The 27,500-nt window shown below is 41.9% G+C and overlaps 1 protein-coding gene across 3 annotated transcripts in view; it reads left to right on the top strand.

Moving 5' to 3' along the window:
* LOC135205535 (sugar transporter SWEET1-like) overlaps positions 1–27,500 on the top strand; it is a 92,537-nt gene that overhangs the window by 2,655 nt on the left and 62,382 nt on the right. For all 3 annotated transcript variants that reach the window (XM_064236292.1, XM_064236290.1, XM_064236289.1), the window contains exons 2-4: positions 8,069–8,242; positions 8,853–8,928; positions 14,052–14,175. In XM_064236292.1, the coding sequence (XP_064092362.1) occupies positions 8,082–8,242; positions 8,853–8,928; positions 14,052–14,175 (361 nt within the window). In that variant the 5' untranslated portion in view covers positions 8,069–8,081. The remainder of the gene's footprint in view (positions 1–8,068; positions 8,243–8,852; positions 8,929–14,051; positions 14,176–27,500) is intronic.

Raw genomic sequence — 27,500 nt, 5'->3', positions numbered from 1 at the left:
GGTGTTCAAGAGATTGTTCAACCTGGTCTTAGTTTGGGCACATTTGCATGGGATATGTTTATTGAGGTATCTCTATTTGTGGCTAGTCCTTGCAAGCTCTCGCTCGCAGTTGCTACAGGACAGTGATCGACTCCTTAAGTTTTGTCAGGATCTAGGGATCATAATAAATCTCAAGAAGTCCAATCACGAACCCAAGCAGAGGATGAAGTATCTGGGCATGCTAATAGAGACAGTGTCAGCAAGAGTCTTCCCCTCAGACTCTCATATCAGCAGGTTCAGAGAGGCAGTGCAACTGTTCCTGTCTCGACAGGAGCAGTCTGCTCAGCAATGGAAAGTTGTGATAGGTCACCTGTTATCTTTGGAGAAGCTGGTCCCTCATGGGCATTTTCACCTTCAGTCTCTCCAGTGGAGACGGAGGGAGTACTGGTCACAGTCTCGCGACTCTCGGTCCTCTCTCATCCCCCTCTCACAGAAGGTGAGAGGGGACTTGGTCTGGTTGCTTGATGACAGGAACCTCTTGATAGGAGGGGCTCTTTGCACTCCCCCTTTTGGACATACTTCTGTTCTCTGGCGCATCGACCTAGGGATGGGGTGCACACTTGGAAGAGTTGCTGACTGCAGGATTGTGGAACCTTCAAGTCAACATCTGAAACTCAAGGTAGCCTTCCTGACTTTCTAAGAGTTTCGAGATCGTGTGATGAGATACTCGGTGGTATTGATGAGCAACAATACCACAGTAGTGGCTTATGTCAACAAGCAAGGGGGACTTGCTTCTCTCAAGCTTCACCAGTTGGCATTGCAGGTGCACGTGTGGACTGTAGCCCACTTGGTAGAGCTACCAGCCAGGTACATTTCAGGCAAGACAAGCTTAGCTACCAGAATCAGGTGATAGGAACCGACTGGTCCCTTCACCAGGATGTGGCAGAAAGGCTATTCAGCCTGTGTGGGCGTCCAGTCGTAGACTTGTTCCCCAGCCAGTACAACAGGAAGTCAGAAACCTTCTGCTCCCTTGTACCCAACTTGTGGGCTGCTGCAGTGAATATGCTCCCTCACCCATGGGACAGCCTCAAGGTTTACACCTTTCCCCCATTTTGCATGATTCGTATGGTGATTTTGGTGGCACCCAAATGGCCTCAGGCCATTTGATATCCCAACCTTCTGGCTCTTCTGCCCGAGGCACCGAGAGAGATTCCTCCTTGGCACAACCTGCTGTGTCAACTGCATGTAGAATGGTAGAATAGGGCAGTGCCTTCCCTGTATCCACCATCTCTTGCGAGCGAGAGGCTTTTGTTGCCAAGCAGCAACAGAGATGTCAGGATACCTCAGACAGTCCTCTGCATATTCCAGGGAAAGTGGGCCGTCTTCTGTAGTTGGTGTCGAAGGAGTATCTCTCTGGTCGGAGCCACTCTTCAGCAGGTCATGGATTTCTTTAGTCTTACTTCGCCAGAGAAGCTCCTCTCCATTTCAGCTGTGAAAAGCTATAGGGATGTGCTAGGCCTAGTCTCGAGGCTGAAGGGTATAACTCATCCTCCTTTGAGATAAGTTACTTATGAGGACCTTCAAGAGGTCTAGCCTACCCAGGGATCTCAGGCTCCCTGCGCGGGATGTGACTCTCATGTTGCAGAACTGACTTGTGCACCATATTAGCCCCTTTGTTAGTCTTCAGATAGGGATCTGACACTCAAGACCATCTTTCTGCTAGCCCTGGCATTGGTGAAGAAAGTAGGCAAACTTCATGGTCTTTCTTTCGATGTAAAATATTCAATGTGATTAGGATCGGTCACACTCAATTTCTTCCCGGATTTCATAGCGAAGACTTAGAATCCATCGGTCCCTGAACTAGATTAGAGTCTTTTACCATCCCCTCCCTGAGTGACTTCATCGGAGATGATCCAGACGAGACGCTACTTTGTCCCATTAGAGCACCACGGCGCTATCTGAAAAAGACTTGACACTTTGTGCCTGAGTGTTGATGACTCTTCTTTAGTACTGGAGATTCCAAGAACGCTGTATCTTTCTGGCTTTGTGAGATGATCAGGAAAGCATACTCTGTTGCTGGTGTGCTAGACAACACTGGTACATTTCTTCCAAGAGCTCACAAAGTCAGGGGCATTGTCTCGTCCCTCGCATTCGGTATGAACCTGTCAGTTCATCATGTTTTGAAGGCTGGGATCTGGCCATGCCAGACCACTTTCACCTCACTACCTTTGAGATATTACGCACAGGTTCTTGGATACCTTTTCCTTGTGACTGTTGGTGGCTGCTCAACAAGTTGTGTAGCCTACTCAGCTCCTCTTAACTGGACAATGTTGCATCTTGCCTCGTTGTATCAGTATAAATGAGCTTTGACTGTAGAGTGATTGGCTCTCCTTTCATCTTTTTCATCCTACTCTTTCCCTTCTGGCAGAGAGTACACGGACCATTACATTCTGGACTGGGCGACCGATGCAGGTAAGACACTCCTTGGAGAAACATCTATTTTCTTTGACTAGTTAATAGAAGCAAATATCCTCACTTACCCTTACAAGGCAGGGAAGGGGGCTCTGGCATAAGACAAACAAACCCATAACTCATATTTGCCTTATTGTCTCTGACATTATGGTTCTTTGCTCTCTCATAAGGGGGACATACTTCTTCCTTATGAGTAACCCCAGAAGACTGACTCTGATCTCGCAGTTCCTAACTCCAATCAGATGTCAGTGGCTGGATTTCCTTCCACGCTCTTATGACCAGGAAGAAAATCTCAGGTGGGCTGAACCCCAGTTGGTTCATAGATGGTCACTCAGATTCCTCCCACTAATCAGTGAGTCTTCCTATTGTAAAGGCCTCAGGTTTGTATATCGTATAGTAACAAATCACAGTTTTTAAAGTAAATTGTATTTTTCCTAACTATACAAACCTGATGCCCTTTCCTCTTGACTCCCCACCTCAAGCCACCCCTCAATCTGGTACCTGGGCCCAAACCAAATTGGAACGTTTACGTTCATTTGGGAGAGACTCCCGATGACCAGACTGGTCATTAACTACCAAAATGCCTTGTTTAAAGATTTCAGTAGCCGTGTCCAGGCTTTGCCTTAAGTAATTTCTATTGTAAAGGACCTCAGTCTTGCATAGTTAGGAAAAATGTAATTAATTTTCAAAAATTGTGATATCAGTAATTGAAAGAAAGAACTGATGATGGATAATTAGAAGGCAATTTAAGAGAATAACTGAAATTGATTGTACGAGTCCACATTTCATAATCTACCCAAACCTTAGAGGGTATATACATATAGCTGGAGTTTTGATCTCTGTCAGCACTACATAGTTTGGTGGTCTTCTATCAGGACGGCATTGTAAAGCCTTGCAGCTATCTTTAAAGGTGCGCTAAATGGCCCCTCGGCTCCGGCGCTTGGCTGTGCCAAAAATTTTATAATCTAATCTAATCTATCTTTAAAGGACCGGTAACCCGCAAATTGAACAGGGGCATAGTGCGATAGTGAATTTTTTTATCAATGTTTAATGAGCAAGTGTTTAGTGAATGTTTATGAGTAAGCATTTAGTGAATATTTAGTTTAGGGTTTAGTGAATGTTTTATGAATGTTTGGTGAGTGGTAGGGTTTGGTAAATGCTTTGTGAATGTTAGTGAATGTTTATTGTGAAAGTATTCAGTGAATGTTTAGTGGGTAAGTATTCAGTGAATATTAAGTGTGTAAGTATTCAGTGAATATTTATTGTGTAATTATTCAGTGAATGTTTAGTGAGTGTCTTGTGAGATTGATATGAAAATTCAGTAATTTGTGGATATTTCTCATAGAAAATTACCGCAAATACACAAATTTCCCAGGAATAATGGGTAGATATGGTCCATAGAGAATGTGAATACTGTACAGGGGTTCCAGTGTAGGTGCTTGGTCAAGTTCTTTCCTTGTGTCTTGGACCTTAGGGTCCAAGCATGTAAGATAGAACAATTTCTATTGAACTTTCTTCTCTGATGGGCTCCTCGAAGGAGATTAGCGCATATTCAAGGAAAGAGATTGGTCTTAGCAGATAAGTACCGCTCATGGTCTCATTATGTGAAATGCTCAGCTCACTCTGTTCAGCCAAATGGAGTGCTCGGCCCTGCACAGGAAAACTTTTGCCCTACTCAGGTTGGTGCTTTGCCATGGCAGGAGCACCTTCCTTCCCTGTGCGGCAGTTATCATAAGTTAGGATTGTGCTTTCTCCTTACCTGTTCTCTTGACCCCCTCAGTTTTTCCAAGAGGTGCAAGGTGGACAGAAAATTCTGATGAGGTTGTCTCTTTTTCAGAATTCGGCTACAAAGGTTAGCATCTAGAGATCGATCCTTGGATCGTCTCGCCATACGCTTGAGTAGTCGAGGAAAAGTTTTGTGGGGTCCTGTCAAATTTCCCTTCAAGGGGAAGAAATCGGGAGTTTCACACTTCTGGAAAACTCCAGGGCTTTCTTTGGTATATGAATACCCTCGTTTTTCATTTAGCAGAGATCTTTGCGCCGATTCGTCAACACATCAATTTCGGGAATAGGACCGCTGCTTCCACTGTGAATAGTCTTCGCTAATTGAGGCCCTTGCTCTTCCAGGATAGACAAGTTTTCGTAGGGGCGCAGCATTCTTTTCTCGGCTAATTTAATTCCTTTTCTTCGGACAAGAAGTTCATTCCGAGTTTTGAAACTCCCAATAAAGCTCTTTTCCCCTATGCTGCCACGACAGGAGCTATTCTTCTTTACCAATCTTGGGTCTCATGCAGTTTCTTATTGCCATAAAGGGTATTCCCTCTTGCAATAGGAGACGACAAGCCTGGAGGATACTGCTATGGTTTCCCTCCAGGCAATCGCTTATGAGATTTCATCCCTACCCAGCACCAGTTAGCAACCTGTGGGCAATTCTGGTGCTAAGAAAAGGGACATTGTCCTTATTCAGATTGCCAGTTTGTAAGTCCCAAGGTCGTCTCAATCCTTAGGAAGGAACCTTTAATCGGTTCTGCCTCTCTCTCTTACGGAGTGATGGATGCCACTGCAGTCAAGGAACGTGCCAAGGTGCTGCTTTCTCAGTCTGCAAAAGACAATCATTAAATAGCCAGCCTTCTTTCTCTTCTGAGAGAGTGGACATACGTGTTTCTCTTTCAACCTAATTTCTAATTGGGAAGAAGGAAGAAAATAGAAGTACGCTCGTACAGGCATTCTCCTACTGCTGGCACTTGAAAGTAGAGTTGTCTTTTGAGTCTCTGGACTTAATTTGACATAACCGAGATCCTGTAGTAGGTATCCTTCAAAAGTTGTAGTGCCTCCTTCCTTCCAGGTCTTGGCTGTCTTCCATAGAACTTCCGCCTCTCTTGTATTCACATTTCAGTAACAGCCAATTTGGCTAAGAACTAGTCATCTTCGGTATCCTGTTGTTGCCATAGAAGCCTCCCTTCCGGACAGCTTCGCCTTCGTTCTCTTCATTAGGGAATGTAGGAGGTCTGCTTCTGGTCCTTAATGCTTTTTCCTCTCTCAAATGATGAGGAAGGAATTAGGCTGGGTGCTCGATCAACAGGAGCCTTTGAATATACATACAGATAGTCCCCGGTAATCGGCGGAGGTTCCGTTCCTGGGGGTGTGCCGATAAGCGAAAACCACCATTAATGGATAGTGATTTATGGCGCCATAAATTGCCAATTTTATGGTACTAGCCAAGCTTCAGGAGTCGAGTAAGGGACAGGGCACTGCTTTCTCACGAAGAGGTTGTTCGTCTTAGTATCGTTTCTCCTTAGCTGAGAGTGGCTATTAACGCCGATCCTCTCTATATGGCCATCACAGAGACCTAAGGTCTCTGGATGACAGTTGACTCATTTACGGTTCCTGTCTTTTGCTACGCACATGCCTTTGTGGGAATCTTCAGACAGAGATATGTCATCTTAATGTTTATCCCAGTACAACAAAAGGCGTAGGTCTTCTGCTCCATCGCACCTGAACCATGGGCCACTGTGATGACTCGGAATGACTATTTCAGACAAACTCGACAATTTTGTGTGCTCTACATTTTTCTAATACACCACAAATTGAAAATGAATGATGGAAGACTTTGCCTGTCACCCAACCTGCCAACTCTGCTTCCTAGGTGACGAGAGGAGTTCGTTCCTCCCTGAACAAACCTTCAGCATCAGTGACACAAGAGCGGTTCCTCAGGCAACACAATCCCCATGTCTTCACAGCTGAAGGACTTTCCAGCTTTCCTTGCAAGCATAGGCTATCTCACTGAACAGCAATGCAAATAGCTGGATAACTCTTTCAGTCCTCTGTAGAATTCCAGGGATTGGATCCATTTTTGCTGGTTGGTGTCATTGATGGGACTTTTTCTCTGGTCATAATTGCAAGTTACTTCTCTCCAATTCAATTGTGAAAAACGTAGGTCCATAGTCACCCCAGTGATTCACATAGGCAGTATTGTTTCTCCTCAGTCAAGATTCAACTACTGATGAGGAACTTTTTTTCTGTCATACCATCAAAGGGACCTCAGGTCTCTAGACGGCACTTGACTCATTTAGGGCGCACACACCCTTGCAAGAATCATCAGACTGTTTTGTTTTTCAAGACCACATCTCGTATCTCTCCTGCATTGGCGAAGAGGAAAGATGATTTACCAAAGGGTCTTCTTCAATATCACCCTTCAAAAGACGGGTGTCATTGTCTCTTGTCTTGAATGTCATAATGAACTCCAAATCATCCAGCATCTGTTGACAAGTTCGAGTCCTTCATGAGTCCCTGCGACCTTGACTGTAATTGATGATCCAGATCAATCATTAATTTGTCCTATTGCCATGTTGCTGTCCCTTTGAAAGACTACATCCTTGACATGTTTGTCAACCAGTGGCTTAGTCTTTTCCTCGCACTCCGAAGAATTTGTTGGACTGAATGATAGATGTGGTCTCATTAAGACCACATTTAGTATATCTTTCTTCTTTTGGGTATTTGCCCACAAGTCCTTGGAAACTTTTTCCTTGGACCTGTGGTGGATGCTCAACAAGTTGTGTTTTTTTACCCAGATTCTTTAAGAGGACAAGTTGCATCTCACCTAAGGTGTGCAGTTCTAGAGGTAGAAGGATTCGAGAGTGACTGGCCTCTCCTCCTCCTCCGCTATGAGTTATGGTTCCTCACTCACTTGAAAAGGTCCAGATTTCTGACTCTTGATCTTGCAGTTCTTATACTCTAATCGGTTTGTCAGAAGCAGGACACTCCTCACTATTTCGACCAGGGGGAATAGTCCAGGTGTGCAGAACTCCAGTCAGTTCAAGAGACACTCAGATCCTCCCTCCAACTAGTGATTCTTCTTAATGTAAAGGACTGAGGGTTTGTATATTGTGTAGGAACAAATCACAATTTTTAAAAGTTAATCATATTCTTCCTAACTATACAACCCTGAGGTCCTTTACATATTAGGCCCACCTCATGCCACTCCTCAATCTTAGACCTGGGCCAAAAGGCAAAGTGGAATGTTTACATCCAGGAAGGCAGGTCTCCCCACCTACCGGATGGTAGTTACTGCCTAACCACCTTGTTCAAGAGTTTTGATGGCCGTGTGTTCCAGCTTTGCTGTAGGTAATTCCTAATATAAAGGACTTCAGGTTGTATAGTTAGGAAAAATACAATTTACTTTTAAATATTGTGGTTTTTCAGTACACCTGACTTCATAGTCTTGTAAGATATATCTGTTTGCTTGCAACCAATAAAAAGAGTTAATCAATAAGGTTTAACCCAAGTTTGTAGATGTTAGAGGCTCATGAGGTGTAGTTGTGAAGTGGAGGGGATTTGATCCATCATAAAAGTGCTTCACTTGAGGATTAAACATTACTAGGAAGATGGTTTTAAATTCTGGACTTGATGTGATTTACCAAGACTGAGAAGAAGGCTTTTGTGGTTTGTTTGAATATTGGATATGTACCTTATTCTCTTCTATTTTTATATTACAATATGTCATTTGTAATAAGATGAAGACCTCAATATGAAAATATGAATACTTAAGACTTTTTTTTCAGATCATTGTAGTGTATATGAATACTTAAGACTGTTTTTCTTTTTCATATCGTTTTAGTGTATAGTACAAAATGAGTTTGGCCGACTACAAAGAAACTGTAGCAATAACAGCTACAGTTTTGACAATTATCCAGTTTCTCAGTGGCATCGATATATGTTTTAAGATAGCGAAGCAGGGCTCTACAGGAGATTTATCTGGATTTCCTTTTGTGGGCGGAGTATTTTCAACATGGTAAGTTCCTAATTTACAGTTACAGTACTGAAGCTTGCTAGAGGGTAGGTAGCTTGATTCAAAATTTGACATATCCAGGGAGCTGATTGCCTTGACTAATAATCCTGTAAAACTAAAACTTCAACTGAAACATGTCATTTTATCCCAAGTTCCCAACCCAAATTGAAAATCCAGTTTTGTTGGACTGTTATGATTGCAGATTTCCTTTGGCTATCATTCTGATCAATCCTCATTTTCACTTGCTCACAGCATTGACAGCCTTTGTCATTCATCCTGTGATAATGCCACCATGTTATAGTAATTTCTCCCGGTGAATGTTGCTTTTACATACACACAGAAAAGCCCCTGTTCTTACAAGGTACAAACTATTGTATAAATACAAGTACTACCTCCTTTGTCATCATTTGGTATTTAAAGATTTTGCCTATTTTGTAGATGTATTCATGCTTTAGAAGCAGCTTGTCAGACAGACTTAAGAAATTTCTTCACCATGATTCACCTTTTAGTTTATCCATTTTTCTTTTCATTTTCCAAGGCTGATATTTATGTCCTTGAATATATGTATAGGATTTATTTATCTTTCTAATTGAATATTTTAATCTTATTACAGCATGTGGTTATCATATGGATGGGTTTTACATGATTTATCCATGTCTGTAACCAATGGCGTTGGATTGTTTCTTCAAGTAAGTTTGTCATGCTTTAAAATGTACACAGTACTTGCTTTTGTATGATTTTCCTTGTTTTGTTTTTATGGTTGTGGCTGTCAAATAACTGATTTTGCTGAATGGATGGACCAGATTTTCTAAATTTTTACCAAAATCATTGATAGAAAACAGTACAATTGTTCTTAAACGAATATTCCCCTACGCTTTCATATATGGGGTATTCCCTGCACTCAAAAAGTACTAGTTAATAACTGGGAGGTTAAATTAGCCAGAATGTATAGTTTTTATCATAATTACAGTGCATACTTTATCATTTAAGATTTTACTACTATGTATGTAACAAAATATTTCTATATATGTAACTTACCTAGTAATTACTTTGCTAAGAATTTCTACTCGACAGAAGCTTGAATTTTGAAATTAGCAGCAGCGATTCTTTTGTTTTAGGGAGATGACAAGGCCCCACCCACTTTTGCGGTAAGAGAGAGAGGAACAGTTCAGCCAACAGCTCAGTTTGTTTGTGCCACTTGTTAGGTCCACATGCGGTTTTGACTAAGATGCTTGATTTTGGCTTTTGGTTTTCGTTGCTTTGGTGAAAAGTTTTTTGGTAGCATTTCAGCATTATTATCTAATTATTCTACTTTTCTTGACAATTATTACAATTTGTAACTGTTTAGCTAGTTAGCTATGTCTGACACCAGTACTTGTAGTTTCTGGTATTGTAGCAAAGGCTGCAATACCTGGATGACTAAACTAACATAAGATTCTCATACCCTTTGCAGGAATTACGGGGGCCAAATTTGTAGCATTAATCTGATTTATGGGGAATGTAGAAATTGGACTGAACAGAAGTGGAAGACTTTATCCTCCCATTTGGCAAAGTTGGTCAGACTTCAACTCCTCTTATTAGTAGTAATGATATTACTGTCTTCTCCATTGATTAAAACTGTCTCTCATATATCAGTTCATTCTCTGAGACCACCTACTCCTTCTCTTTGCTCTCACACTTCCTAACCCGATCGCCACCAACCTTAAAAGTAAGTTTGACCAGAGGTTGAATATTGTTGTTAATACAATGGCCCAATTACGGACCTCCATACGAGTGCTTATGGATAAATCTGAAAAAATAGTGAAAGTGCAAGTGGAGTGAGCATGGAGGAGGTGGCTGCTCGTCCCACTGATTCTACCAGGCAAAGGTCACTGTCATACTCCCCTATACCTGGGAGGAGGCATACTGGAGGCCCAAGGGAGGTCAGTGGAGTCTGCCCATGGGGGGTTTCCTCAGTCCAACTTGTTGCTTCCTAGGTTGAGACAGGAGACAGCTGTTGGAAAGGTGTCTCGGGAGTGAGTCAGCTTTCCTCTAGTTAGGGAGACTCCTTTCCAAGCAAGAGGTACCAGTGGTGTTTCCCCAATGAGTCACACCCTCTGAAGAGAAGGTCTTCTTCCAGAGATCAGTCTCCACTGCCCAGCAAACAGTGGAGGGAGCCTTCATTGAACCCTCACCCTTCTTACAGCAAGTAGAATAGTCCTGAGCATTTCTTTTCTCCAGAACGGTAGAGTAGGATGCCTAGGCTCTCCTTTTCTCAGAAACATTCTTCTTTAGGTTCCAAGCACTCTGTTTCTGATGAGTGTTCTCAAGTCTCACTCAAAGCACCATGTTTCGGTCAAGTGCCTTGTTGCTGACGAGCGCCCTATTGCGGCCAAGCTCCCTGTTTTGCCCAAACACTTCTTGTTTGCTTCTTAGTGTTCTTTGGATGAGCGCCCTGTAGTAACTGGGCGCCTTGATACTACCTAGAGCCCTGAAGTTGACGTAGACCCTTGGTTCAGTTGTAGCTCCAACTGGACAATTCTGCTGCTTGTTCAGGAACCTCCTTCAGCACCATCTGCAGATCCTTCATTATCCCCAATTTCAGATGAAGAGGACTCAAATCAGGCCAGGACACCTACACCTTGTAATGCTTTGTGTAAATTTTTGTTGGATAACTTTATTTTTTCTTGTCTGCATTGACCTAGATCTACTCACAAGCTTCTCGAGGCTCTTACATACCATTCTAAGTCTGCTCAGCCCCACTTCAGGAGGTTCCACCAAAGGCAATCCACTCAGGCCCTGACAGGCTTTCGACTGTCCTTAAGCTTGTCTGAGCAAAAGTCTTTTTGAGATCAGCATTTAAGGTGATTGCCAAATGTAGATGCAAGTACTCCAACAGGGTTTACCAGGCAAAGTGGAAAGTATTGAGACTGATGCAGAAGATCATACATCTCATCTTCTCGTACCACTATTCCTCAAATAGCAGACTTCCTCCTGTATTTGCAATCTTCAAGGGGCTTGTCGGCATCTACAATTATCCCCTTGTGGACAGGTAACATACAAATATGTTTACATATAGCTTTGTGGTAAAGTCCAGGTGGCATAGTTAAATATATGTTCAAGAATGTGTGCCATACAGTTTGAATTAATTTTATGGGAAAAATGTTCCAAGTGCTATATATCACGATTGGCAACTCTTCAGATCGCCGTACAAGTCACAGTGAGCTGAGAGAGATTCAATCTTGCTTGAGGTGGTAAAGGGAAATGTCACAACTTCCCATCCAAGGATGCACTGTAAATATTTTACAGTAAATGCACTCAGAATTTGGTACTTCTATAGTGCTTATCTGTTGTGATGTGTGAGCTGTAATTACAATTTTACAAAAGATAAAACATTAGAAAAAACACTTTTATTTTCAAGACTGTCTTAAGGAAAAGAGACCCACAAGGGGTGGGAACTAATAACTTTCAACTTCCTGAGGAAGGTACAGAAATTATTTTATATACCTAGTGGATATGCATATCTACCTCTTTACATTGATGAGTTTTTTAAAACTCATAGGTATATGCTTTAGCGTATACAGGTAATCCCTGGTTATCGGCAGCCTCAGTTATTGGGATCTGGTTTTATGGCGCATATCTAGTGCCGATTTCCAGTTATCAGTGCCGATAATAGAGTATTAGTGCTGATGCGTACCCAACAGAGGCACCATTAACCAGTTATCGGTGCTGATAAGCGCCAAAAATCGCCAATTTTCAGTTATCCATGATTTTCGCTTATCAAGCCGTCAGAAAGGGATAAGAGCAATGCTCAGCTCTGTATTTCGTCATAGAGACCTGGATGTTTCTATTAATCAAGACCTCAGATCTCGTGAAGTCCTTGAATATTTCCTAATTGAGGAAAGAAGCATCTTTCTCTTAGAATCTAGACATCATACTGAAGTGGTTGTCTGGTCCGTGCTTCAAACTGCTTCGTTCTTCCTCTTTGAGGATCTAACAAGGAAGGCTATATTTTCATTTTAGTGCTGGCACAGGAAAGAGAGTCAGTGAGCTTCACGCTTTCAACAAAAGAGTCTGCTTTTCTTGGGGAGATGCAGTGTGTTCCTCTCTGGATTTTTTTTTTAGCTAAAAGCAAGAATCCTTCACAACCTTGGGTTCCTTCTTTCACTAAAAAATTTTGACTGACATCTTTGGACTGGAAGAGGAAGAGAGGGCTTTGTATCCAGTGAGAGCTCTCCGGTATTATTTGCAAAGAATGGAAAAGATTAGAGAGGGAATTTAATAACTTGTGGTGTTAAGTGAAAATTCCTTCAAGATCCTTGTCCAAGACTGCAATATCCATGTTTTTAAGGGACCTCATTTTGGAGGCTGACTTCCAGATTGCAGAAGAGGATTTTTCAACCCTGAAGATCAGAGCGCATGATGTTAGGGTGGTCCCTCTCTTCCATTCTTCAAACAACATACTGGAAGTGTAAATCCGTTTTTGCCATGCATTACTTACGAGAAGTGGAGACTATTTATGAAATGGTTTTTAGTCATAGGGGAATCTGGGGGTACAGTATACTGGGAGTGCCCACTAGTTTTTTAATGTTGGGTAGTGGTCATATTTTTTTATATTTTGGTGTAGGTGATGGCATCGTTCTGGTCATTTTATTTTGTGGTACTAAGCCCTGGGCAGGGACAGCCTGTATGCTTTGTTGGCGTTCAGTATTGACAGTCTGTATGCTTTGTTGGCCTTTGGTATTGACCTTTGTCACAAAGCTGATTTTTAATACTATGTCAGCCTTCAGAGTACTCCTTTGCTGCAGAGTCCCACTATCACTACAGCAGAGTCACCCCACGGCCTTACCACTGCGCCGCTGTACATTGAGATGAGCACTGACCAGAGGCAGTATCTATCTGCAGCAGTTCTCTCAACGGGTGAGGAAACAAGCATTAATTCAATGCTAGCCATATTTTTTGTTTTAACTCAGTAGTACAGTGGATCCCCTGTATTCATGTTCTCCAGATTTGCGGACTCTCATATTCGCAGATTTCTCTCTGCAACATTTCCCCCCATTATTCATGGTAAATTCGCCTACTCATGGTATTTTTCTATGAAAAATATCCACAAATTCCTTTTTTTTTTTTTTTTTTTTTTTTTTTTTTAATCAGTTTCATCATAAAATGCACTTTTTGTGATAAAACTATTTAAAAAACCAGGTATCAAAATTTTTAGTTGGTTTTTCTTGAGTTTTAATTAACAAATAGGCCATGGGGGTTTCCATCTATTTGCAGGGGTCCATGATTCCCTTCAATATGGAATTAGTTAAGTAATTACTGGGTAAGTTACATATACGTAAAAAGATGCCATTTATATGATAAAATAAGATTTTATTTATGCTTACCTAGTAATTACGGATGGAGCCTACCCTCCTCCCTGCATGGGGACTTTTAGCATAAACAAATTGAGCTGTTGGCTGAGTTGTTCTTTCTTACTTGAAAAGTGGGTGGGGCCTTGTCACTTGCCTAAAAACAAAGAATCACTACCACTAAGTTCAAAATTCAAGCTGCCTTAAAATAGAAAATCTTAGCTAAGTAATTACTGGGTAAGTACATATAAAATTTTATTTGATAAAAAATGTCATTTTTGTAATGAAATCTACTTGATGTCATTTTTTTCAGTTTTAGACTTTGCATTGGGTTGCTTCATTTATAATGCATGGTACATTGTAAAACAAAATTTTTCCAATGATGTCTTTTTATATCTGTTTATAATCTGTTTATCCATGAAAATTAAGTTTATTCAATTATGTACTATAGACATTTTGTTAAATGTGAATATTTATTTCAGGCAACATATTTGCTAATATACATTAGATACTGCATTGCTTTGGGACCTTGGTATGCTCTGAGACGTCAGATGATGGTCTTATTCACTGTTGGTCTCACAATGCTGTATTTGACCTTCTTCACAGGTAAGTCCTTAGTTCTAATAATGACATGACTGTAAATGACACTGGCAGGATTTTTTTGCTATTTTTGCAAATGAGAAGTGGTTTATGAATGACAACTCTGAACTTGAACGATTGTGGTTATTTAAAATGTAGTAATTATTGGTTTGTTTTGTAATAAACCCATTACGTATTCATGTGAAGCCCCACTTTAATTGTGTTAATTTCTAGACACTGCATTCCTTGTTTATCATCTGCTTAGCATCATAGGTGTCACACAAGTTCCTAACTGATAGTCCTTATGTTGCAGTCTGTGTTTCTACAAAGCAGGGTTCACCCAGTAATTATATAGCTAAAAGTTGAATTCGTATGTCGCGCTAATTTGCTGTCTTGTTTTGGTTAGGTAACCAGGACCCTGCCCACTTTTAGGGAAAGAAAGGAACCAATTGTCAAAGAGTTCAGTTTGTTTCTGCTGGCTGATGGCTACAGACTGGTTATCAGCTGCAGTTAATTCTGGAATTTTGACTTTTCCTTTTGTTTTTCAACATTTTGTGAAGTATTATTTACATTCCGGGCCAATTCGGCGATATCTATTCAGTTTTAGGTTCTTGTTACTGAAGAACTAGATAAGTGTTTGTAGCTTTAATTACTAATTTGTCTTTTTTTTTTGTCTTTTTTTTTTTTTAATTAATACATGTCAGACTAGTGTTGCTAACATGAGATATTGTGCGAATGTTTGTAAGACTAGATTGACTAAAGAGTCTTATGATACAAATACCTTGTGCTCCTCATGTCACGGGCAAATATACTCTATGGATTTTACATACAATTGTCTCCTTGTAAGAAGGGGAAGCCCTTCAACATCCATGGGACAACCTGGATGTTTACGCATTTCCACCCTTTTGCCTGATTTGTCGGATAATCGACAGGGTAATGACCTCCCGAAACTTGAGAATGACTTTGGTGACTCCATTGTGGCCACAAACCAAGTGGTACCTCAATCTTTTGACTCACCCAATGGAAGTTCCAAGAGAGATTCCTCCTTGGCACAACCTTCTTTGAAAGATATCATCAGTCCATCAAGTCCCTATCTCGTCACAGTTGGTGACTATCCAGTATCTCCTGCGAGTGAGAGACTTTTCTCATAAGGCATTGTCAAGAGATATATGGGTATCTCGGGAAATTATCAACAGCTGCCTATCACAGGAAGTGGGCAGTGTACTGTGATTGGTGTTGTTAACTGGGTTTCTCTCTGGTCAGAACTTCTATTTAACAAGTAGTAACTGACTTCCTTACTTTCCTTTGTAGGGAGAAGCTCCTTTCTGTGTCAGCCATTAAGGGCTATATGCTGCTTTAGGTGCTAGTTCCTTATCTGAAAGGAGTGGATCTTTCTCCCTCATGGGAGATCTGTATTCTTACAAAGCTTTGTGCAATCCTGTCCACCTAGGGAACTCAAGCCTCCTAACTGGGATGTGATGCTGGTTCTTAGCAACCTTACTTGCTCCCCGTATGAGCCTTTACTGGCTTCCTCAAATAGATCATTAACCCTTAAGATTTTCCTTTTTGATTCCATCCCTTGCAGATTTTGTAGGTAATGATCCCAGTGAGGTGCTTTTAAGTCCAGTTTGGGCAGTACGCTACTATCTAATAAGAACTCGATACCTCAGATGTTGGTGTCAAAAGCTTTTTGTTAGTCGGGGCCAGAACAAGAAAGAAGTGTCCATGAATACAATCTCCTGGCAAAGGGAGGTTATCAGAAGTACATATACCTCTTCTAATCTAGATGGCAGCTCAATGAGACCTAAAGCTCATGATGTGAGGGGGTTTCAGTCCCTCCATTGCTTTTAAAAAAAATCTGTCCATTCAAAGAGCATTAGTCTGGTACATGGAACCATCAGACCATCTTTACCTCCTCCTACCAGAAGGATGTCACTCATAGGTCCTTGGACACTTTTTTTTCTTGGGTCTAGTGATGGCTGCCCAACAAGTTGTCTAAATTGACCCGTGTTCCTTGTGGGCAAATTTTATTTAGTCTAGATGATTGGTGTGAAATAGATTGATTGTGATAAATGGTCTTATTCCTTTGTCTTTTCCTCCTTTGCTCCCGAGAGCAATGAAGAGAACAATCTCCAGTCATGGTTCTTTCTAGATACAGGTGTGTTAGATGTGTTTCTGTTTCCTTATTTTTCATATAATGGATAAATCCTAGAAATAGAAATGACACCATTTTTCACTCTGATCACAGAATTCTCTCCATAGATCTAGGTACTTCAGCAATTGGTTGTTTTTTCAACGATACATCCATGCCTTTATTCTTGACACTTTGTGAAATCTTAATTTCATCATGCCAAAAGCCGTTGTCTGACTATTATGAAAACAATTTTTTTCTCTTTTAAGAGGCTTTCGACTTCTTCCTATACTCAAACATTGGTCAGGTAGTGATCAATTTGTATTTTTCCTAACGTACAAACCTGAGTTAGGCCTTTACATTAATGGACCACTCAACCACCCCTCATTCAATTTTCCTGGGCTTCCAGATCTCTGGGGCAGCATGATTAGCTGGAAGGCAGGAGTGCGTAAGCTTCTCCCACTCTATGCCCCATTTTGGGTGACGCTCTGTATTCCTCAACCACATCTTTTATCATATAACAACATCAAATATTTTCCTAATTGGTTTCCAGCTACACAGGATAATTTTCCCAATGTAAAGGCCTCAGGGTTTGTATGTTAGGAAAAATACAAATATATTAAAAATTTTTGATTTTGAACTGTATGACCTTCCATATAAGTAATTTTCAGTGTTTTCCTTGATATAAAGAAGTTTTCATAAGTAATTGTGATATCCTAGTTTAATTATCAGTTTCTCTCATTTGTCGGATTCAGTCCTGAGTCAACAGCTATCCTTAAAAATCTTAAATAATTTTTTTTTCTACTTTCGAGTTATAATGTGATTATTCTTGTACAGTGGTACCTCGACATACAAAATTAATCCGTTCCGAGGCGGTCTTCGTATCATGAGCTTTTTGTATCTTGAACCGCATTTTACATGTAAAATGCCTAATGCGTTCCAAGCCCTACAAAAACACCCCAGTAAATTATATTTCCAGTCTTACAACACATGTTCTAGGGTTACGACGCCGATCCGACGGAAGAAATATGACTCCAAAAAGGCAAAATACTGTACAAACTTGAGTAATATTCAACTGCATGTAATGTTCAACCCCATTTTTACTGCACATATTAGGACTTTAGCATATGTCCCTTAGCAATAAGCCTAGCCTATGTTAGCAGTTGCTACTGTAGCCTAATCTATGATTCTGACATCTAAACCTAAGAAGCTAAAAGCTTAGAATATGCCAATGAAATGTATAAATAATCAGTATGTACTCATTTCAAATAATTATTAATTAATCATTAACTATAATAAAAAAAAAAAAAAAACCTTCCCACCTTTTGTTTACATTCAGCACTTACGAGTACCGAACGATCGCCAAGCAATCACTTTTCCTAGCGCACAGTAAGCCATAAATTTTCATTATCTCTCTTCAACTAATGAAACTACCAAACAGTATAATAACCATTTATTTCTATTCTTTATTCTATCTTTACCTAATGGAGATACCGAGTTACTGACAGCTATAATGAAACATACGTAATATTAAAACAGAAGAAGAATTCTAGAAAATATGTTTTCATACAATCAACTTACCTGTCAGATATATACATAGCTAAGACTCCGTCGTCCCCGACAGAAATTCAAATTTCGCGCCACTCGCTACAGGTAGGTCAGGTGATCTACCGGCCTGCCCTGGGCGGCAGGACTAGGAACCATTCCCGTTTTCTATCATATTTTCTCTGTCGCCGGTGGTATCAACATTGTTGCTATTACCTCCTGACTTAGATTCTTATTTCATCCTTTGATCATCGTTTATCTGCTTTTTGGTGACGTATCTGGATCGTGTTTTTGGCATTCGCTACTGTGGACTGATTTTGGACTTGCTTTTTGGAATTTTCTCAGTATGTCTGATTCAAATGTGAGTGTGAGAATGTGTGTGAATGTAGGCTGCAGGGTGAGGATACCGAAAGCTTCGGTTGATCCTCACACTGTATGTCGTAAATGTAGGGGGTTTCAGTGTTCTGCTACGAATACTTGTCATGAATGCGAGGGATTAAATGCAGAAGAATGGAAGACTTTAACTTCTTATTTGAAGAAGTTAGAGAGGGATAGGGTTAGACGTCTGAAAGGTGTGAGTTCAAGGCCTATTGAGCCTTTTATTGATACTTTTTCTAATCCTGATGATTTAGATTCTCCCTATGTGTCTAATTCACAAGGTTTACTTTCAGAATCGGCCTCGGAAATCGCCGATCTGAAAGCTACAATTCGAGACATGAAGTCCAAAATGGCGGACTTACAAGGTAAGGCTAGTGAAAGTGAGCATTACAGTGAAGTGAGTTCTCCCAGTGTTGTGGAGGGGGCGTTTGATCGTCCCTGCGACGCTCCCAGGCCTAGACCTCTTCCAAGCTCCCATGCCCAGAGGAGAAGGAAAGTCGAAAGCCTTAAGGAGGTCGTGGGGAATCCCCAACGGTCAGACGTCCCTTCAGCAAGCTCTGTTTCGTTGCAGGGTGCTCAAGGGCGCTTTAGAAAAAGCGTCCTTCGTGAGTGTTTCTCATCCTCTCCCTCGCCCTCACCTAAACGAGGGTGGAAGGAGTCGGATTTATCTAGGCCTCTGAAACGGCATTTGAAAGAACCCGAATTTGATTCGAGCCCGGAGCGTTTCTCAGATGACGCTCCCTCGTCTATTAAGAAGGCGAAGGTGGCGTCAGCGTCACCCGACGTGGGCGCAGAAGAACACTTTCCTACTTCTCCCCCGATTGAAGATGACGTGGGAGAAGCTTCAAGGAAGATTATCTTGGCAGTACAAGAGCAACTGGCCTCTTTGGTGGGAGTGTTAGCGCCTCGTAGGAAGGACGTTGCGCTTCCAATCAAGAAGTCTCGTCCTCTCTCCCCTGCGAAGCGAGAGGCGTCATGCAAACGTGAAGCTTCCAAACATATCGCAGAGGCTTCGGTTTCGAGAGCGAGATCGAGAGAATCTTACGGAAGACACGTAACGCCAGAGAGACGTGAGACGTCTTCTAAGCATGAAGCGTCATTTAAAGCTGCTTTTAGACGCGAAGCTCCAACCAAAATTTTGGCGCCAGTTAGGACGCCTTTTGAGAGCGAAGCGTCTTCCAGGCGCGAGGCGTCATCCAGACGTCAGCAGCCACACAAGCGAGAGGCGTCAGCCAGGACGCTTGGCGGACGAGAAGCGTCATCCAAGCGGGAAGCGTCATCCATTTATGGAGAGAAACCTGAGCTGTTGGCGCCTTCCAGGACTATTAAAGCGGGGAAGAGGAAGGAATATCATTCCCTTAGCCCCTCTCCTATTAAGAGTTTGTCTCCTCCAGAGGAAAGACGTACTGAATTGGCAGCGGAGACTCATATAGACCCCGAGTTAGAAGTAAACTCGGAGGAGGAGTATCAAGGAAGAGAAGGACTGTCGAACTATAAAGTTTTGACAGCCTTGCTTCTAGAGGAGTATGGAGACGACTTGACTCCTGCCTCTCCTCCTCCTCCGCGCTCTCTTTTCTCGAGTGCTAAGACGAAGAAATCTTCGTCTTTTCTTAGAATGAAGCCCGCCATTTCGATGAAGAGGGCTCTTCAGTCTTTGGACTCTTGGATGAAGTCGAAGAAGGAGTTAGTTAGAACGGTCTTCTGCATGCCTCCAGCGAGACTAGCTGGTAAAAGAGGCATTTGGTATCAGACGGGAGAGAATATGGGTATTTCTCTTCCGTCTACGTCAGAAGCGGACTTTTCGACCTTAGTTGACGCTTCACGTAGACAAGGTTTGAACTCGGCCCGTATAACTTGGGGCATTTCAGAACTGGACCATCTCCTCAAGGGACTCTTTCATGTATTGGAAGTTTTCAACTTCTTAGATTGGTCCCTTGGGGTGATGTCCAAGAAAGCCCATGATTCTGAAGGACTCGAACCAGAAGTCCTTTTGTGTATTTTGTCTTGTATAGACAAAGCGGTTCAGGATGGCTCGGTTGAGATCTCCTCTTTATTTGGAGCAGGTCTTCTTAAAAAGAGGACAGTATTTAGTGCCTTTTTAACCAAAGCGGTCTCCCACGCTCAGAGGGCAGCGCTACTGTACTCGCCTTTGTCTGACTTTTTGTTCCCTTCTCAGTTGGTGAAGGACATTTCTCGTTCATTAACTGAGAAGGCGACTCAAGACCTTCTGACGCAGTCAGCAAGGAAGAAGAAACCTGCTTCTACTACTGACAAGAAAGGACCGAGTACATCAGTTCAGCCCTTTCGAGGTGGCCCGACCTCCAGAGCTCCCGCAAGAAGGAAGGCTCCTGAGAAGAGAGGTAGGTCTGCCTTTCGTCCCCTTAAAAAGGGAAAGTGATGCTTCTCTCCTCCAAGCACCAGTAGGTGCCAGGCTCCTGGGATTTGTGGAGGCCTGGGCACTTATAAACGCAGACGCGTCATCGATGTCTGTAATAAGGAAGGGATATCGTATCCCTTTCCTGAACACTCCTCCCCTAATGTCAACACCGCGGGAACTAACAGCCAAGTACAAGGATCCTGTGCTGAGGGATACTCTTCGATCGATGGTGGAGCAGATGTGGGACAAGAGAGAGATAGAACTAGTACTGGATCAAAACTCCCCGGGGTTTTACAATCGCCTTTTTCTGGTTGCGAAGGCCTCGGGAGGCTGGAGACCAGTACTAGACGTCAGCTCTCTGAACAAATTTGTTCAGAAGGAGAAGTTCTCGATGGAGACTTCTGCCTCAGTCCTTGCGTCATTGCGACAAGGAGATTGGATGGTGTCTCTAGATCTCCAGGACGCCTATTTTCACGTCCCGATCCACCCTTCATCGAAGAAGTACCTCCGTTTCATGACAGGGGGAAGGATCTTTCAGTTCAGAGCCTTGTGTTTCGGCCTTTCCACAGCTCCTCAGGTCTTCACAAGCCTGATGAAGAATGTGGCGAGGTTTCTTCACCTCAAAGGAGTAAATATCTCTCTGTATCTGGACGACTGGCTCATCAGGGCCAGATCAGAGAGACAGTGCTTGGAGGACCTTACGTTAACTTTAGATCTGATCAGAGCGTTGGGATTACTCGTGAACCTCGAGAAGTCGCAGCTGACCCCCAGACAGAACTTAGTCTATCTGGGGATTCAGATGGATTCTCGGGGTTTTCGAGTATTTCCTTCGCAAGAGAGAATCGCAAAAGGTTTGCAGAAAGTCTCTCTTCTTAAGGAAGGAACAGACGTCGGTGAGGGAATGGTTGAGCCTTCTAGGGACCCTTTCCTCGCTCGAACAGTTCTTCCCGCTAGGAAGACTTCATTTACGTCCGCTTCAATTCTTCCTCAAGAGGTCTAGGAGTTGGAAAACTGGACAACTTTCGGACGCCTTTCCCATTCCAGTGGAGATAAGACCGCACTTGGAATGGTGGTTGCCCCCTCTGAAAGAGAACAAAGGGATCTCTCTAAAAATCCAGAACCCAGACCTAGTGTTGTACTCCGACGCGTTGGAGAAAGGTTGGGGAGCAACATTAGGCTCGAAGGAGGTGTCAGGCACCTGGGAACCAGCGCAGGTGTCTTGGCACATAAACTGCAAAGAGCTCTTCGCCGTACACCTGGCTTTGAAGAGTCTAGAACCTCTGGTTTCGAACAAAGTAGTGCAAGTAAACGTGGACAACACCACGGCACTTGCCTACATTCGAAAACAAGGAGGGACTCACTCCTCGTTCCTTTACGAGCTGACGAAAGACCTTTTGCTTTGGACGTCTCACAGGAACATCTCCCTTCTTACAAGGTTCGTTCAGGGAGTAAAGAATGTGAGGGCGGACAGACTCAGCAGGAGGAACCAGGTCCTTCATACAGAGTGGACCCTACACGAAGAGGTGTGTCAAGATCTCTGGTCTCTGTGGGGGACCCCTCATGTGGATCTCTTCGCCACATTCATCTCCAAAAGGCTAGCAGTCTTTTGCTCGGTAGTGGAAGACCCAAGAGCTCTTATGGTAGATGCCTTCCTGCTGGATTGGTCTCACGTAGACGTCTATGCTTTTCCTCCATTCAAAATCCTGGGACTAGTACTGAAAAAGTTTGTGGCGTCAAAGGAGACGAGGATGACATTGATAGCCCCCTTTTGGCCGGCCCAAGATTGGTTCACGGAGGTGGTACAGTGGATCGTAGACTTTCCCAGATCCCTACCAAGAAGGATGGATCTTCTCAGACAGCCACACTTCAAGAGGTATCATCAAAACCTCCCCGCTCTCGCTCTGACTGCCTTTCGACTATCGAAAGACTCGTCAGAGCGAGAGGGTTTTCTCGCGAAGTTGCAAGCGCGATCGCGAGAGCACGCAGAACCTCCACTAGGCAAGTATATCAGTCAAAGTGGGAGGTTTTTAGAAGGTGGTGTAGAACTAAGAAGTTGTCCTCCTCCACTACCTCTGTAGCGGAAATTGCAGATTTCCTTCTATTCCTGAGAGAGCAATCTCATCTAGCTGTATCCACAATAAAGGGATACAGAAGTATGCTCTCGGCAGTCTTCAGGAATAGAGGATTAGATCTGGCAGATAAATAAAGATCTCCACGATCTCATAAGGTCCTTTGAGACTTCAAAGTCTAAGGAACCGGTCCCTCCTAACTGGAACCTAGACGTGGTTCTCAAGTTTCTTTCATCCGAAAGGTTCGAACCTCCTCATCTGGCATCGTTTAGAGACATCACCAGAAAATGCCTATTCCTATTATCTTTAGCTACGGCAAAGAGAGTTAGTGAATTACATGCTCTGCAGGATAAAGTAGGTTTCAAGGGAGACTCAGCTATTTGCTCGTTTAAGACCCTGTTTTTAGCTAAGAACGAGAATCCCTCGAATCCCTGGCCTAAGTCATTCGAAGTCAAAGGCATATCGAGTCTCGTAGGAAGAGAAGCAGAGAGGTCTCTATGCCCTGTAAGAGCTCTGAAGTTCTACCTTCAGAGAAAGCATCAGATGGGAGGCTCTAGACAAGGTCTTTGGTGCGCGGTAAAAGACCCCACAAGACTGATGTCCAAGAATGCTCTGGCATTCTTTGTGAGGAACGTCATTACAGACGCGCATAAGGTCTGTCCTGACGAAGAGTTTCGACTGTTGAAAGTGAAAGCTCATGAAGTGAGAGCAGTAGCAACGTCTCTCTCGTTTCATAAGAATATGTCGCTTAAAAACATCATAGATACGATATTTTGGAGATGCAACTCAGTATTTGCATCTCATTACTTGAAAGACGTTCGTGTGACATATGAGAAGTGTTTTTCTCTGGGTCCTTTCGTATCGGCGGATACGATTCTGGGTACGGGAGCCGACACCAATCCTTAAGTATATACTTTTCTTCTTTTTAGATATGGTCTGGAGTCTCTTCGAACAATGGAGGACTTGGTTTAGCACGGGCGGCCGTCTATGTTGTTCAGTAAGAGAATCTTGTCATATCTAATTAGATGAGTATAATATTTTTTTTTTAGAAAATTATGTATGTGTGCGTAGTGTTTTTGAGTTATGGTTGTTGTGAAGAGTTCGGGGATAACTCGGAACAATCTTTATTTCTAACATATGGTTAGGATCAGGTGGTCGGGATTGGTTGTGTGCTCCTTCATAAGGTGTATTGTCATATAAGTGGATCAGCACCCATTGACAAAGTCCTTTCAGGCTCTGCCGAGTAAGCGGATAAGACCCCATCGGCAGACCCACAAGAACTCTTGGCCATAGATCATATATCTCGCTAAAGTTTCTTGAGGTGATGCAGACTACTGGGCAAACACCCACGAAGTCTACCACCTATCAGGTAGGAACCAAGGTTTTATTTATACCTACAACATATGTTGTTTACCTGTCTATTCCATAAAGTAGCTGTCTCTTACCCTCCACCAAAGGATGCCAATCAGCTATGTATATATCTGACAGGTAAGTTGATTGTATGAAAATGATATTGTTATGTTACAATAAAGTTTCATACATACTTACCTGGCAGATATATACAATTAAAGGCCCACCCAGCCTCCCCGCAGGAGACAGGTGGAAGAGAGAAAATATGATAGAAAACGGGAATGGTTCCTAGTCCTGCCGCCCAGGGCAGGCCGGTAGATCACCTGACCTACCTGTAGCGAGTGGCGCGAAATTTGAATTTCTGTCGGGGACGACGGAGTCTTAGCTATGTATATATCTGCCAGGTAAGTATGTATGAAACTTTATTGTAACATAACAATATCATATTTGTTGGCTTCGATGATAGCAGTCTGATTTATTTTATATTTTATGATATCTAATTCACAATTTTTTTATTAAAGGTATTGCATGTACTCATTTCAAATAATTATTAAGTAACCATTAACTATAATAAACAATAAAAAAAAAAAAAAGCTTTCAAACTTCTGTTTACGTTCAGCACTTACGAGTACCAAACAATCGCCAAGCAACCACTTTCACCTAGCACACAGTACGTACAGTAAACAAATTTTCATTATCTCTCTTCAACTACTGAAACTACCAAACAGTATAATAACCATTCATTTCTATTTTTTATTCTATCTTTACCTAATGTTTTTTTTTTATTAAATGTATTGCATGAATAAGTTTTTCAATTTACAGCATCCTTTTACCAATAGAATACATAGAGCACAAGGGGTAGATGCTGACCAATAGGAAAGCAGGATCTTACGGGGTGACTAGCATCAGGAACCAATGGGGGAGCGGGAGGATGGTGGTGAGTTTACTCAGTTGGCGGCGCGCGAGTTTTAAAATTGTTCTCGGTGGTCCGGGCGAATCTCGGGACTTTACAGGAACAACCTTATGTAACTTGAACTATTTTCGTATGTAGAGCCAAAAAAAATCTTCGTATTTGCTTTTGTATCTCAAGTTTTTCGTAAGTTGAGCCTTTCGTATGTCGAGGTACCACTGTACCTTTTTTTATCATCAGTTTGGTGGTTTCTTAATTAATTTATAGCCTTTTTTGGTTTTGTTAACTGAACAAGCAAATTTTTGCTCTTATCAAGCAAACTAAAAGAAAATTCACATAGCCAGAGGAAAGTACACTTGATCAAGGAAAAATTACTGCCTTGGGAAATTTAATGATACCATTGAAGAAAAACCACGATACCAATGGAACTGGGTGCTTGATCTGAACTACCAGGCCATTAGTGCATGTGGAAAAGGAAAACACAAAGTCAGCCAGTGATTTCAGCACCTAAGGAATACCCTTCCTTGATAAATCCTTTGCCAGATAACACTGATGTTGAATGTTGATAATAAAGGTATATTAGAATGAAAAAACTCAATGAAGGATGTGGTAAGGTATTGCCAAAACTAGCTAAAGACTGAGGAAAAGCAACAGACTATTACAAGTCCAGCATACACTCATTATTGGACCATAGTACCAGTAACATGTTCTATTTACAGTTTGACAGTACTGTTGTTCTATGGCAAGGAAGTGTATGAAATGTGTGGGTACACATACAAAGTATGTATTGGGTTTGTGGTGAACCAGATAGTTGTACCTGTACCTATAGGTTACAGTTGCAAATAGCCAGTTTTTCTCTCTGATCATCTGTATATCCTACATAGATCAATAGAATTTAATACTGTAAATCCTTTTTATCTTTTTTCCTGTCTTGCATATTGTAAATTAAAATAATGACTTAAGGTACAGCTGTAATTTATTAAAGGGTCTTTGTATCTCCCAATTTCATTTTTTGTAGTATGTATTTGTTATGTTTATTTCTTTTGATCTCTCTCTTTAACTGCCCAACTCCTTAAACTTAGCATTTTGCTTCTGTTCACTCTTTTATTAACAAATTCTTCAAGACGACCTGTGAGTCAAAAGGTGTAAATTAACTTGTGATTATAATCATCTTTTGCTTATAGATTTAGAGACATAATAAGCATTGATTGAAAGTTTTGTTTTATATAAGTAACTTACCAAGTAATTACATAGCTATTAGTTTCATTTATTCACAGCAGCTTAAATTCAAATTTCGCAGTAGCAACACCAGTGTTCTGTGTAGGTGACTAGTCTTGCCCCCTAATGAGAGAGTTAGGAACAACTCAGCAGACAGTCATTCTGTTTCTGCGATGCCTGGTGTTAACATCGGGTGGCGGCAGCAGCTGTTGGTATTTTGCTAGTTGTTAAACCGGACTTCAAAGTTCAAGCGTTTTTGGCTTAACTCGCCTTTATGATGAGTGATGTAATAACGTAGTGTTGCCAAGTAGTATGATAAAGTAAACATTGCATTCTCTGCCATCTTTATTGAGTAGCATAAAAATATAAACTTTGCATTCACTACCGAACCAATTTTCGGTAGTGAAATACAATTCTGCAAGGCGTAACTTACAGGATCAGTATTTTATTGTTTGGTTTTAAGTTTACAATGTCCCCCCGTATTCATGGGGGATGGGTATCAAATCCCCCCCCCCCCTCCCCCCATGAATAGCTAGAACCCATAAATAGTTGAAACCCCTATAAAAATGCTTAAGACTGCCTATTTTGTCAGTTAAAACTCAAGAAAAACCCACTAAAAATGTTTATACCTGGTTTTTTTTAATATTTTTATCACAAAAAGTGCATTTTATGGTGAAATTGTAAAAAAAACTGGAATTTTAATTTGTGCATATTTCTCATAGAGAAATACTGCGAATAGGCGAATTTTCCACGAATAATGGGGGTATATGTTCCAGAGAGATCCGTGAATATTGGGGGATCACTGTATCACATATATTTTGCTACATAGCCAATTTGCAGTCAATTGTTCACTGCTACAGCAAATTTGCAGTCAATAATTCACTACTACAGCAAATTTGCTATAAATCTAAACATTTATCACCCTTTCCTTTCTAGAATGGCTTAAGTGAAAAGGTACAATGTAGCAGTAGAGAATTTTTAGCTGCGATGGGCTTTGCAAGAGGACAGTCTTGACAGCCGAGATCCATACATGAACATTACATATGCTGAGTCTGGAACAACACTAGCTAGCCTGGCAACATCATAGGCCTGGCACCCGAGCTACTAGCTCTCATGGCGCCATGCTACTGCATACCTTGTTGATACTTCCGGTAATTATATGCTTGTCGCAAGATTAAGTCATGCATTTATCAGCACAGGCTGCAAACCTGGCGCCATCTACAGCTTGAATTTTTTAGGTATGGTACAATTGTCACTGAGCGCCAGCTCCTGCTCTTCACTCTGCTACCAGCCCTTGAATTTTTTACCCACTTGCTCTTGCACCTGGCTGCCTCACTTCCTTCCTGTACCATTGCCAGATTTATGTCCGGGTTA

The sequence above is a fragment of the Macrobrachium nipponense genome, chromosome 24, assembly GCF_015104395.2.
Source record: "Macrobrachium nipponense isolate FS-2020 chromosome 24, ASM1510439v2, whole genome shotgun sequence".
NCBI lineage: Eukaryota > Metazoa > Arthropoda > Malacostraca > Decapoda > Palaemonidae > Macrobrachium > Macrobrachium nipponense.
The sequence above is the reverse complement of the archived record's forward strand: the minus strand, read 5'-3'. Positions and strand labels throughout refer to the sequence as shown.